Raw genomic sequence first — 15,372 nt, 5'->3', positions numbered from 1 at the left:
AAAAAAAAAAAAAAAAAAAATTCACTTCACAAAAAAATTCAATCAAAGAAAAAAAGTGCTCAAATACAAATTTTTGGGATCTTAAATATTTTTTGGGCATTCAACACTTTTTTTTCTTTGATTGAAAAGGGTTTTTTATTGCACTTTTTTAAATTGTAAATATTTTTTTTTATGGTTAGAGCAATAAAGAAACAAATCTATCTTCATAAAAAATAGGTTCAATAAAAAAATTAATCGCATTGTTTTTTCATGCCTGAAGAGGAGTAAAAACAGTCAGGAATAAAATCTGGGCTAAGGTTTTCATAATTCATGCTTAATAATAAAATAATTAAACATAGTGCATCTGTGTCGGCTGTTTTCTCCTACATGTATTCAGATGTGTGTGTGTGTGTGTGTGTGTTTGTGTGTGTGTGGTGCACACAGATAAGCAGAGGGGGAGGGCTTGTTGTGGGAACACAGCGGCTGTCTGCCCCCCCCCCATGACCACTTAGTTCTCATTACCACTCCAGAATGTAACCTTGTACGCTGAGGAGAAACACAGTGATAATAACAGTCCATCAGACGGTTTTAACTCTGCATAAACAACTCACAGTCTCACTGTGGATGGAGCTGATAAGACCACAACCCCCACCCCCACCCCCCCAGATATGAAATGATCAAACCCGATGTTAAAGTTTATTTGATACTTTCTGTATAAATTATGTTGGTGTTGTTCGTGATATTTTAGACTTGTGGAAAACTTCTAAAACAAATCGGGTGCTTGTCCTGTATGCTAATGTTTCATCTTTGGGGTGGTAACTGGTGCAAAGAGTTGAAGTTCAGATGGACCAATCAGAGCCCATGGAGGGTGTGGCTTCCTTAAACAACCTTAACCCTGTAAAGGCTGAACCATTAAACCAGTGGTTCCAGCCTTTTTTTTACTCCTGACCCCATTTTAACATCACACATTTCTGGTGACCCTCGACATTCAAAACAGAGACTTTTTTTTTTTTTAACTAAAATTAATTTGTTTTTGATCCTGTAATACTTTGCTATACTATGTGGCAAATAAATGCTAATTTTAGAGGACATTTAGTCTGTATAATGAAGAAAACCCAGGTGCAGATTACTGCACAAAGGGAGAACTGGATTTTCCTTGGTCAGGATCTGTCCAGTCAGTCCAGCTGTGATTTAAAAGGAGGACAATTAATACTGAACAAACAAGAACTGAAAGTATGAATTATGAAAGAGCTGCAGCATCTGAAACTGACCACAATGAACATTTGACAGATAAACAGAACCACAGTGCTGCAGTTTCACAACCACAGTTTGTCTGATATGGATTGGGATTATCTCTCTCAACTCACCATATATTTTTATTAAGTAAATTTTTTTTTTTTATCAATTACTATAAATTTCAGGTGACCCCATTTGAATTCAGGCGACCCCACGTGGGGTCTCGACCCTAAGGTTGAAAAACACTGGATTAAATCATTGACAGAAAATTCCAGTTCTTTGGAACTAGAACCTTTATTTTTCCTTCTGAACAACCCCAATTTTTTTTTTTTCAAATATCTGTTTCTATGTATGCGTTTCAAGTTTGTATCATATTTGATCCATCAGGTCTCAGTGCTCAAACATTATTATTTTTGAACAAACAAAAACAGAATCTAACACAAACATGTCTAACACATTGTTAATTTGTTTTCGTTTTCGTTAAATTGTTTTTGTTTTCACATTGTTAATCCCAGTAGATCACCACATATGTGGTGTAATAACAACCCTCCCTCCATTCCATCTAATGTTGTATATATATATATATATATTCAAATCCATATTTATATATATATATATATTTCTATATTTATAACCATTGCACTACATACCAAAGCATATTTGCACTCTCCTTTTTTAAACACTTTTTTCTTTTATTCAAATTTATATGACTGTTTTACGTGAATGTGTATGTCTATGTGTATGTTTCTATGCTGCTGTTAACACTGTGAATTTCCCCATTGTGGGATCAATAAAGGAATATCTTATCTTATCTTATTTCTTTTCTAAATGGTCCCAGTTCTTCCTCATTAATGTCAGTCTTGTAGTGTCACTAAAGGCCTCTGGTGAATGAACTCCTCCCCCTGGTGGATTATCTGTGTATTGCATGTATCTAATTGTGTACATCAGGTTTTTCAAGAAAAAAACACCACACTGATCATGGAGAGTGCTTCAAAACTCATGGATCAAATATGATACATTTGGTGTTAAAGGGTTAAACTTAACACGTGTGTTGCTAGATTTAGCAAGACTACCCAAGCAGCTTTCTGTTTGTTTTTTCTCAAAAAACATCTCGCAACAAATTTAGCTACTTTTAAATTTATTTGGAAACTTTTAGCAACTTTTGTAAAGTGACTCAGATAATAAAACACACACATTTTTCCTCTAAATGACACCAGATGCTGTTCTGTGCTCCAGTCATACAAACCCACAGTCTGTCTGTAGATGGAACAGTCAGTGTTTCACACTTAGACACTGTGTTTGTATATTTAGTGGTTTTTCAGACCCCTACTGAGACTCTTTATCCTAAAAACCACTAGTGACAAATCCATCCTCTTTTTCTGGTGTTATTGGAAACTTTTGGAGACTCTGACATAAAAACATGTATTGTTGTTTGTTTACAACAAATCACTGAATATAAATTGCATTTACTTTTCTTGAAACATTTCATGTTATTCATATTTGTTCAGATTATTCACTTTTTTTTTTTAAATTATAGTTTGTTAATGTAAACATTACCATGTATTAATATCATTTTTTTACACTAAAACAAAGAGAACATTTGTGCTTGTCATTATTTATCAGTTATTCTGATGGTATTTTACTGGTTCTGACCCACTTGAGATCTAACTGGTCTGTTTGTGTCTGTATGTAGAACCTGAATTAAAAGGATTTTGACACCACTGGTTGTTAATATAGTCTGTGTAATTTTTGCATTTCATAAACTCATCCCAGGGGTTGGACTGGACCCTTTGGTGGACCAGATTTGGTCCCCTGGCCACATGTTCCACACCTGTGAGTTAAAGGGTTAAAGAACTTGCTGCAGCTGAAACAACGAAACATAATGAAATATTTATATGCACTACCGGTCCAAAGTTTTAGAACACCCCAATTTTTCCAGTTTTGTGTTGAAATTCCAGCAGTTCCAGTCCAATGAACAGCCTGAAATGGTACAAAGGTAAGTGGTGAACTGCCAGGTTAAACAAAACTGAAAAATAATGTACATTTCAGAATTCTACAAAAAGGCGAAACAAGAAATGGGTTAAAACTGAAAGCAGTTCTGCAGCAATGGAGGTTGATCAAGCCTGGAAAGTTGGTGGTTCAATTCCTGCAGGTGTCCCAACGTTTGTGGATTCCTTCCACCCCCTGTGTCTGCAGAACAGGAGTGTGGAACACACTGTGGTACCAGACCCATGGAACAGGACTGGAACAGGACTGGACTGAAGAAAGGAGTGTGGTACTGTAAAAATGGAAAAGAGGAAAAGAATGAACCAGAGAAGAGAGACAGAGCATCAGAAGAGGGAAAAATGGAGGTGTGTCCTCCAGAGAAATGTCCAAGAAAGTCCAGGTGTCAGGAAGTCCAGTTTCCTTCAGCATCCAAAGGCACTGAAACTGGACTGGAAATGCAGACAGAAGAGGTCTGGAAGAAGCACAGACACAACAGAAGAAGAAGAAGAGTTTAGGACAGAAAACAGCTGGAGTGAGAGGAGACTGACAGGACAACAGCTGAAAGAAGAGAGAAGAGAGAGGAGGAGGAAGAGAGGAGGTCATAGAGGAGGAGGAGAGGAGACTGACAGGACAACAGCTGAAAGAAGAGAGAAGAGAGAGGAGGAGGAAGAGAGGAGGTCATAGAGGAGGAGGAGAGGAGACTGACAGGACAACAGCTGAAAGAAGAGAGAAGAGAGAGGAGGAGGAAGAGAGGAGGTCATAGAGGAGGAGGAGAGGAGACTGACAGGACAACAGCTGAAAGAAGAGAGAAGAGAGGGAGGAGGAAGAGAGGAGGTCATAGAGGAGGAGGAGAGGAGACTGACAGGACAACAGCTGAAAGAAGAGAGAAGAGAGGAGGAGGAGGAAGAGAGGAGGTCATAGAGGAGGAGGAGAGGAGACTGACAGGACAACAGCTGACAGAAGAGAGAAGAGAGAGGAGGAGGAAGAGAGGAGGTCATAGAGGAGGAGGAGAGGAGACTGACAGGACAACAGCTGAAAGAAGAGAGAAGAGAGGAGGAGGAAGAGAGGAGGTCATAGAGGAGGAGGAGAGGAGACTGACAGGACAACAGCGGAAGAAGAGAGAAGAGAGAGAGGAGGAGAGAAGAGTTTCCACTGAACAGACTGAACAGTGGCAGGTCAGATCAGTCCACAACTCCTTCTTCCAGTCTTCAGTAGTTCCACTGGTGCTGTTTCATGGTCCAGACAAACCTCTGTTTCTGATTCTGAAGTTCACCACTGGCTTTAGCTGCAACTGGACCCACCAGACGGACACTGGAAGTCTTCTCACCTAGGGGACTTTTTTTGTGTTTTTTAAAATGTACTTTTTTTTTTTTTTTTCTCTTTCAAATATTTTATTTCGAAGCCTCATCACAGTTACAGATATGAAACCCCCAGTTGGCACATCACGCTTCATTTTTAATATACACAACAAACACACATTCAGAAATAAAACGGCACTGATAGAGTGAGAAAAGAAGAAGAAAAGAAAAAGGGAAAAAAAAACAAAACAGAAAACAACAGGACAAATAAATAAATAAATAAATGAATGAATGAAAAAACAAACAAACAAACAAACAAAAAACAAAACAAAAAACAAAAAAACCGTATCATCCACCCCCCCCCATCCCCAGAGTCATTAAAATCGGTTGGTGTAGTGCTCCGCTGTGGGCTCCTGCTTATGTCGTGGATCTGAACTATCTGGTCCTTCCATATATGACATCACTGGTTTCCAGATGTTTTCAGATTCTCCCAGCTGGTCGTTCAGTGTGTTTCTAATCCTTTCTAAGTGAAGGGCGTCCATCATCGTTGTTATCCAGACTTTAAAAGCTGGTGTCTCCTTTGACTTCCACAACAGGAGAATCAGCTTGTTTGCACAGAAAAACCATCAGACACACTGAAAAAAATGTTTTGTTGAACAAACGTAATTTTATTTCGTCAAGTTTTTGCACGAAATAATTTTATCTGAAGCTAGATATAATATTTACGTTGACTCAACTAATCATTTTTAAGTAAATTCAAATAAATAATATTAGTAATTTTATCTCAATAACTTTGAGTACATTTCACTTAAATTTCCTTAGTAAGTTCAATTAAAACAATTTTGAATGTACTTAAATAAATTATGTATACTTTTTAAATTTTTTTGTGCCCTCTCAAACCAATTAAATTGTTTAAAACAAAACTATTTATTTCAGTTGATTCTAATGAAATGTTTTAGCTATAATTAGTTCAACTTTTAAAACATTTTAATACAGAGCATCATACACTACACAGAACCACAAAATCTGTTTAGACATCCAACTTTAATAAGAGCTCAATTCTCAACATCTCATATCAGAGCAGACAAATGACCTAAGAATCTTTTATAAGATGAACACCTGTAAATACTAAGTGCAGACATAACAAACACTTTAACAGATACATGAATATGTTGTTAAAAAAAATTCTGTAAATGACCATTAAGCAAGAAGACAACCTGATACATTGTAAGGGGTCTCCTGATCAGATGTGAGGCAACTTTTGCTCTCAACATGTACAACATGGCTTATAAGACAAAAACCTGTAAAATGCAAGGTGCATAAAAGTTGTTTTAACTTTAACCCTTATCTTTAAAAGCATCTACTAAAGAGGTAAAACACAAGAAAGCAGAAACCCACTGTTCAGACTCTGTCAACCATAATCGTAACCATAACCATAACCATGAGGATGGAATGAACAATATAAACACATTTGTAGGCAGCAGACTTGCTCTATCCCTGTGACATGCAAAGTCATGGTTACCCTATCCTTCCCACAAAATACACCTATACCTTCAATTACTGGTAAGAACATTACCAGGAGAAAAAAAAATCACAATCAAATAACTGAATAAACAAGAAAAGCACTCGGAGAGCGCAGACCTCCGCCAAGACAGATCTGTCCCCACCCCAATCACCACCAAAATTTAATCATTTCTTCTTTGTGCCAGTATCAACATTTCCTGAAAAATTTCATGAAAATCCATCCATACTTTTTGAGTTATCTTGCTAACAAACAAACACACACGCACACAAAGCAAAGTGATCACAATACCTCCTGGCGGAGGTAACAAATAACCACATCATGTCATTCAAGTGTGGCTGAATTCCTACCGTCCAACACTGATTTTGTTGTTTAGGCCAAGGACCCTGGAAGAGCTTTTCCTCATCCATCTGCATGAGTTCTTTTTGAATAAATTCGTAGTAGTGTCTCAGTTCTTTGGGGTAGGCCAGGTTCAGTTCATAGATCACTCCATGCATCACTGCACAGGCCTTGGCTTCAGATCCAAGATAAATGTCCAGGAAGAGAACTCCTTCAACAAAAATTCCAACGTCATCAGAATGTCCAGGATCTCCATTTTCCTTGCTGATGACATAAATACCCATGGTGCACCTCTGCATGTCTGTCTGGATGTCATTTCCTTTGATGTCCTGCATTTTAAGTAAATAAGAGAAAAGGGAAACATGTGAATACTTTGTCCACACAAGCAACATTTTTGCATCAAGTGTTTAATGGGTATTGTGTAAGGTGTGCTTCAACTCCATGCTAGGATCTATAATATACTTCAAGCGACAGGAACAAAATATTTTACCATACTGACTTTTAACAGGTAAAGCAGCACTAGAAGCTACACTACATGTCAAGTAATCTATTATCATGCACTGTAACAATAACTGATTCTTTTACACACACTAGACACCTCTGTCAGATATGAAAGAACCAGTGGCAAACCGCAGCTACGGCAACAACTTTAGAAACTTTGTACAGGTAAAGAATACAAGTTATATTCAAAAATGTGAAGCAAATACACTAACTTACCATATACTCATGGATCAGATGTCCGTCATCCTCACCAAAGTAGAGGCAAAGTGCCTTGAGGACTGCTGCCCTTCTCCAATGAACATCACGCATACCCTGTGTGAAGAGTTCCATATAAACATTTCCAAACACTTGAATAATTATAAAAATATTTGGAATTTTCATTTTCAACCTTTGGTTATACTGTAAATAACCTTATTTCTTTGATTACAAAATAGTAAAGTGTGATTATGTAATATGTGACATGTATGGTAGTTTATGTTCACTCCCCACCTGAGAAAACAGGGATGATTTTGCTGCTATAACATTTCATCATCCTTTATGTGGAAAAGTGTCTTACAGTAATAATCCAGGCTGTTACTGAAACCAAAATAGGTTCAAACACTTAGAGGTATATCAAAGCACACATACTACTAATTTTAAACAACATTAAATGAATAGTTACCTCTTGTCAGATGTGCAGATGTTTGGCTGGTTTCTGGCCTGTGACACCTCCCTTCTTCAGCTGAGGCTGAAGACTGTCCAACTGTGCCATGAAGGTCATCTCCAGCGGATGTGTTATAATTCGCCGAAACTCAGCATTTATCTGTTACACGTAAAAGAAAGTGGCAGAAGACAAAGAGTACTGTGTTTAGCGATTTATGTAATGATGATCCAAGACCCCACCATCAGCTGAGGTTGTTTCATAGCATAAGAATTTGTGTACCATGTTTTAGTCAACTGCCTCAAATCCATTCAGAGAAAACAATTCTTTAAATCATAATGCACAGTGAAAAAGCAACAAAAAAAGGCACAGAGGAGGGAGCAAGCCTGTATTTACCTCATCAACATAGAAAAGTGCAGGCCACCTCACTTTAAACTCTCCAGCACACGGACTTCCATGCACCACTTCTTTTCTTCTGTATGAGAAAGTATTAGGCATCATCTCTATCAAGAAGAGCAGACAAAATCACACATTACTTCACCTCAGGGAAACCAACTTGATATACAGACAGAATGAAACGCACATGTAGTTCAACCTACTCTATGTGTATAGACAATCATGACTACACCTTATGGCAACCTGATGATGATCTAATTAACTTTTTTAAATTCACAGCATTCTTAGCTTGTCCCATCCTTTCTGACCACAGAGTGACCTTAAGAAAGATACCACACACTTATACACACCTATACTTTATTATCTATCCTCGGCACAATTGGCAGATCTATTATGAGATTAATGTTCAATTTAAACTGACTGATTGATGTATCACTTCCAAGTTTAACATGGCTGTGAGGAATATTTTTCTTAAGTGTACTTACCCAGACAATAAAGGTCCCAACCTTGGGTTGAAAACCCAATGAGTTAAACCTTGCCAGATAAGAACACAAATATACAAAATCGTGAGTAAAAAGTCTACATTGTAACTGTGCCTCAGTAATACATGCATAACAAAAGACAGATTAGAGTTAAGTAAGGAAAAAGGTGCTATGTTATTTTCGGTATTTATTCACTACTAGATTACTTTCTGTGCTATACTACTGCGAAATGGCTATAGTTCACCTTACAGCATTCATTTATCACACATTTCATTTTAAAAAATGAACATTTTTAACGTATTTATTAACATTTTAAATCACAAATTAAAAGAAATGCATTGATAGTAAATACATTTTCATATAATTCTCATGTTCAAAACAAAGTCTTAAGGTTTTATGTTTGTTTTTTAGTTGTAATGTCATGTCTCTTGCTGTATGTCTCATGTCTGTACTGGCCACATCTAGTGAGTCAAACCTGTGCATACTAAAAATAACCTGTTCATAGCATAAGACTGACTTTTCTCAGCATCCAAAGCATGCACTGAATCATTAACATCAATTCTCTATAAACTATACGGGAGCTAGTCAGACACCTTTGAAACGAGTCGGTTCTTTCAGTGTTTATCCAACTATAATACATAAACATACACACAGTAAATAAGTGAGCCGCAGAACCAAACCAGACATAGTACTAACCTAAGACCAACTTGGAGGTGATAACGCCGCACAGGCGTGTGCGGTGGACAGCAGCAGCACCACCGCTTCTGCCGCCCAGAAAAACAAAGGCCCTCCGATTTTAGCAAGCCAGGCACTTATTGCACCCGAAACACTGAAAAAATTCATAGATTGTTGGAGCAGGAGTCCAGTTGTCTGAAACAGTCTGGCTCAGTCCTAGCTAACTCACCTCACCATCTCTGATAGCGGCTAAATAGCGTCTTAGAGCCGAATTAAACGTGAAGTGTTGAAGTAAAGTAAAATGTACAAACACTGTGGTTAAAGTAAAACTAAGACACATTAATGAATATTAAAGACTTACCCAAAGTAGGTGGCAGGTGTCCGGAGTGAGGAGGCTAACCGACTTGTATGTGGCAAGATCCTGAAAAGGCGGTATGTGTGTGCGCATGCGGCAAATTCAAAGCTCCCAAACAGGAGTCCCCTTGCTGGTGCGTTCATGAGTATTGGAGAAGTCATACTTTCACCGTATGACATTTCTCTTTCTATCTCTCTCCCTTAAGTAGCTGAGGTACTTCTCCAGAAGTGTTTTTAAATACTCTAAAGACATCCAAGCAAACATCAACTTACTATGGCCCGCCATGTTTTCCAAGGTTGCTCAATGAAACGCATTTACCTCAGAAGTTGGAATTTCCGACCCGGATCTTTCCAAGTTCCGAGTGCTAAAAGAACGCAGCATTATGGGCACATTAAGATGAACTAATTTTTTTTGAGTTAGATTTAATTGAATGAAATACGTTTGCCTTAATTTTGACTTTTTATGTTGGAATTATTTATATTTTATTAGTGGAGTCAAATAACACAAATATTTTATTAAAATATGCTTGATATTTATATGTAACATTTACTAAGGGTCAGAATCATTTTTTTCAGTGCAGGAGGTGGCGCTGGACCTTCTGCAGATTTCTGGAGCTTTCTGAAGCACCCAGTACAACCAGTAGAGGATCTGGTCTGAGCTGAACCTTAACCCTTTCATGCACAGTGGTCACTCCAGTGGACAGTTCTTCTCCAGCTGTTCTCTTGTATATTCATGGGTTTAGTTGTTTTAGTTTCATATCAGCCGACACAGTGGACACTTCTGCATCATCTCATAAACTGCAATTCATACCATTAGTGTAACTTTGCTGTTCTTGATTGGTTCTTGAGTGGAAATCAATTGTTAATATTTATTTTTTGGATATTATCTCCATGAAGTGAGTAATAACTAGTATTAGAATATGTTAAAATGTGAGAGAACATCAGATTAGCTGCATTAAATATGGTTTCATTTCACTGTTTTCATATCACTATATGATATTGGGTTTTAAATACATGTTTCTTTGCTTCAAGAATAAAATTCATGGTGTAGCTGAGTGGACATTTTTGTAACTCCATGAAAACAGGTTGATTTAAAAAAAAAAAATTCAATCACATTGTTTTTTTTTTTTGTTGTTTTTTTTCCATGCCTAAAAAGAGGAATAAAAACACTCAGGAAAAAAAATCTTGATTAAGGTTCTCATAATTCATGCATGAAAGGGTTAAAGACATTTGAAAAGAATGAAAACCTTGCCTTCCAGTATTCCTCTAATCTTGGGCATAGTACGTAGCTGTAGCATGTCTGCGTCCATTTGAAGACATTTTTCACTAATAGCTGATGTTTGTGGATAGATTCTGTGCAGCTTCACTTTTGAGTCGTGTCGTCTATGTAGAACTTTAAACTGGGTCAGACGGTGTCTAACATTAAGGGAGCAGGTGTTTACATACTGTCAGCCCTTATCCCAGACATCCTCAGCTATTCCCATTCCCAGTTCTTTTTCCCAATCCTTTTTTATATGATCCATGTTCACCTGTCCATGTTCTTGTAATACTGCGTATACATATGAAACTGCACTTTTTTCTGCTCTACAGTCTCTGAGACATTGGTCGAACTTATTTGGTATTATGCTCTCCAAATGTTTGAGGTGAGTCTTTACAAAATGTCTAATCTGGAGGAATCTGAAAACATCTGCTCTTGGCAGGCTGGATTTTCCCTGAAGTTGCTGAAATGATGCAGATTTACCTTGAATATAAATCCCCAACAGTGCATATTCCACTTTCCCTCCACCTGTCAAAGCCTCCATCCAGTACAGAAGGGATGTGCTGACAGGGTCAATGCAGAGGACAGTGGATTTAACTTTAACTGTCTTTAACTGTCACTTTTTTAATTGAAAAATGTCAAATTTCATGGGTGAAACCCTAAAATCCCCAGAACCCCTAAACACCAGACACCCCCGCAGAACCCCTCTGTATGGCATTTACTGAACATACAGGGTGGGGAAGCAAAATGTACAATGAACATGTAGTTGTTTTTCTCAGCAGGCACTACGTCAGTTGTTTTGAAACCAAACATATACTGATGTCATAATCATACCTAACACTATTATCCATACCTTTTCACAAACTTTTGCCCATATGAGTAATCAGGAAAGCAAACGTCAAAGAGTGTGTGATTTGCTGAATGCACTCGTCACACCAAAGGAGATTTCAAAAATAGTTGGAGTGTCCATAAAGACTGTTTATAATGGAAAGAAGAGAATGACTATGAGCAAAACTATTACCAGAAAGTCTGGAAGTGGAGGAAGCAACAAAAAACGTACCAAAGCTTTTATTAAAACTGTCAAATCCAAAATCCTAAAGGATCCAACCAAATCCATGAGAAAAATGGTAATTGAACTTGAGGTAGAAATGCAGTAAAATAGGATTTGAAGTTCAAATCTTACAGAAAAACACCAAAACACTTGTTGACAACAGCAACAAATCCAACTTCAGCAATTTTTGGGAATCATGTTTATGGCCGCCTTCCAGCCCAGATCTAAACCCTGTGGATTCTGCTGTTTGGGGCGTTTTAGAACATGCTACCAATAGAACATCACACAGCAATGTCCACTTTCTTAAAGATACTATTAAAGAAGAATGGGAGAAGTTGTCACCCCAATATTTGAGGAACACTTGCACAAGTTTCAGGAAGTGTGTGAAGGCAGTTATTGAGAAAGAAGGAGGACACATAGAATAAAACATTTTCTATTATGGACATTTTCTTGTGGCAAATAAATTCTCATGACTTTCAATAAACTAATTGGTCATACACTGTCTTTCAATCCCTGCCTCAAAATATTGTCCATTTTGCTTCCCCACCCTGTATGGTCATACACTACACAGCAGAACTCCTCTGGTCTCCACTGTTGTGCTGTGGATCCAGTCGGTGCTTAACTCAGTCCCATGCTGCTCTGTATTTGTAAAGCTGTAGTCCACCGCCGTCCCATCTTGATAACAGTGATGAAGTCTGCTTTGATTTTGTTTTCTTTTTGACAAGAATAGCTTTCAGTTTTGCAGGTCAGTGCTTTGCGCCGAAACCATTTAGCATTTCTGCCGTGGCCAGATGTCATCAGATGTTTCATGTCCTTCAGGTCTGTTTGGAAACTTCCACCCTGGACCGGACCACCACAGGTACACCAGCACAGACGGGAGAGTGGGAACATGAAGTGCATACAGTATTCTGCAGTATACTGTCTGTTGAGCAGGGCTGCCAAACTCATGTTCCTCTGGGGGGGCCACTTTCAGCCCAGTCTAATCTGAACTGGGCCGGACCAGTCCAATAATAGCATGACACACAATAAATAATGACAACTCCAAATTGTTTTAGTGCAAAAAACAACATTCATTTATGCCAATATTTACATTTACAAACAATCCAAACAAAAAGGATGTGAATAACCTGCAAAATGAAATTTGTTAAGAAATATAAGTACAATTTTATCAACCTTATGCCTCGACTTATCATTTATAGGCTACGTGTGTGTTACTGATCAGATCTACGAAGGCACAAAACGTTTGTTAACCCTTTCATGCACGAATTATGAGAACCTTAATCAAGATTTTTTCCCTGAGTGTTTTCATTTCTCTTTAAACATGAAAATAATGTGATTGAAAAAATTCTTATAAAAAAAAAAAAAATAAATAAACAGATAATATAAATAAAAAGTAAAAAAAAAAGATAAAAAAAAAAAAAAGTTAAAAAAATAATAATAATAATAATCAGCTGGACACCATGCATTTAATTTTTGAAGCAACAAAACATGTATTTACTGATAAATTGTGTGGAAACTATGGGGGGGCTTGTGATTCTGGGGGTTTATGCTCAGGGGAGATCAACACAAGGTTACCAATTCATGTCAGAAAAGATACGAAGTGTCTTAAAACGTTAATAAAGATATGTGTAAAAATAAAAAAATAAAAATAAAAAATCCATGAATACACAAGAGAACAGCTGTAGAATAGCTGTCCACTGTAATGACCAGTGTGCATGAAAGGGTTAAAATGCACTTCATTTTCTTTAGACATTTCAGGTTGTTCATATTTGTTCAGGTTGTTCACATTTTATTGTTAAGGAATAGTTTCTTAATGTAAACATTTTCATAATTTAACATTTTTTGCACTAAATCAAAGAGAAAAAATTGGTGTTGTCATTATTTATAGGTTATTATGGTATTACTTTTGAGTTTGACGCCCTAACTTGCACTTTGCCAATTCATCCCACGGGCCAGACTGGACCCTTTGGCGGGCCGGTTTTGGGCCCCGGGCCGCATGTTTGACACCTGTGCTGTAGGAGGAGGCACGACAGGTTGGTCTAACAGCTCTCATGCTAATTTGCGACACATTGGGAAATTTACCGATCCTCTTGTTTCATTTAATGCATCATATACAACTTACAGATCACAGTGGATCTACAAATACACCAAACATTTAGTAACAGGCAGAATACTGGAAACACTCCACAGACTTCTCTGAAGAAATTTCAGGTTATTCACATTTTTTGCAAAAGGCTGAATTTGTAACATTGGTGTTTTATTTACCGCACTTACACAAAGTCCTCTGATACTAACGTAGTAAAACCACACAACACCTCAAAACTAAACCCTTGCAGCCTCCTCCTTTTCTGCAGAATTTGTAGTTTGTGTCTCAGCTCTGAATTTATGATGCATCATATTTTCTTGCTGTACGATTATGCAGTAATTGCAAAAACCAGGGCTTCAGCGCCTGAATCCAAACTCATAATTCATGCTGATTTGTTTGCAGGGAAGAGAGCCCAGAGGAACTAAATTCATCTCCCTCTTGAACACGATGGGCTCAGCTCCACCAGCAACAGCCCAGTGTTCAAGGCCGCTCCTATAAATCTGTCCTGGGGGGCGGGGGGGGGGGGGGGGGGGGGCATTTCCCATGTGCAGTCAAGACTAATTTGGAGCTGCTGGACTCAGAGAGCACTAAGGCAGAGGTAACAGAAGGACAAGAGCCAGCAGAGGCTTCGTTAGGGACCGAACAGAACTGTCTGAACTCACATGGAAAATTGCATTTAAATGTTTTATAGGATTAACCCTCTGGTATCCAGGTGCGTCTTTTAGGCACACTTTGCACTTCGTGTTAAAAAAATACTGATTATTTTTCACAATTTAAATCAGGTTAAAATTCAAAAGTTGTTCATTTGTGCATGATCTTTAAAATTCTGTCCACCAACTAAAATGTGCACATTGTAAACAAAGAAAATGACCAGACTAGCATCTGTCTGCCAAGTGTGCATAAAACGCACTATTCCTTCCATTAGAACCACTGTTTTTGATCCAAAAGCCATTAAGGCATAAATCCTGCTTTTACTGATATCTGGGCTTCACCTGAGAGCTGAGGGTCGAAATTAATTTATTAATGTTGTTAATGTTGCTGTTAATCATTGACATATGCCAGGCTGCAAAAATCAAATAATATGTGATCCAATTTTTATGTAGTATACTGAAGAAACCACCCCCCCATTTTTGTTTTTTGCATCAAAAAATGTAGTGACATCATGATGAAAGGAGATCATTTAAAGGGTTAAAAAAATCTAAAATGAATGATTATTTAATATGTATGATTAGGGCTGACCTTGATTTACAAAAATAAAACCAAATTAGAGCAGAAAAATAAATCAATAAATAATATTTTATAGTTTGATTTATTGGTGTGCATTTTTGGCACACTTGGTGACAGATGCTAGTATTTTTGAACATTTGACCTAGCGCCAAAAATGATAATGCAAACTAACCAGTGTTGGAGTTAATCATTGACATATGCCAGGATGCAAATTCAAATAATATGTGATCCACTTTTTATGGAGTATATTGAAACATTTTTTTTGTGTTTTTTGCATCAAAAAAATGGTTTGTTTCCATTACAAACACAGCATTTAAAGGATTAAAAATGTGACAATTATTG

At 37.4% G+C, this 15,372-nt stretch overlaps 1 protein-coding gene across 1 annotated transcript; it reads right to left on the bottom strand.

Moving 5' to 3' along the window:
- Positions 1–4,876: 4,876 nt before the first annotated feature.
- LOC115415546 (uncharacterized) lies at positions 4,877–7,170 on the bottom strand. The gene is made up of 3 exons (XM_030129142.1): positions 7,078–7,170; positions 6,372–6,689; positions 4,877–5,104 (listed from the first exon to the last, which is right to left on the bottom strand). Exons 1-3 carry the CDS (start codon positions 7,168–7,170, stop codon positions 4,877–4,879), a joined length of 639 nt encoding a protein of 212 aa, XP_029985002.1.
- Between the last annotated feature and the right edge of the window lie 8,202 nt (positions 7,171–15,372).

The sequence above is a fragment of the Sphaeramia orbicularis genome, chromosome 24 (genome assembly GCF_902148855.1).
Source record: "Sphaeramia orbicularis chromosome 24, fSphaOr1.1, whole genome shotgun sequence".
NCBI lineage: Eukaryota > Metazoa > Chordata > Actinopteri > Kurtiformes > Apogonidae > Sphaeramia > Sphaeramia orbicularis.
The sequence above is the reverse complement of the archived record's forward strand: the minus strand, read 5'-3'. Positions and strand labels throughout refer to the sequence as shown.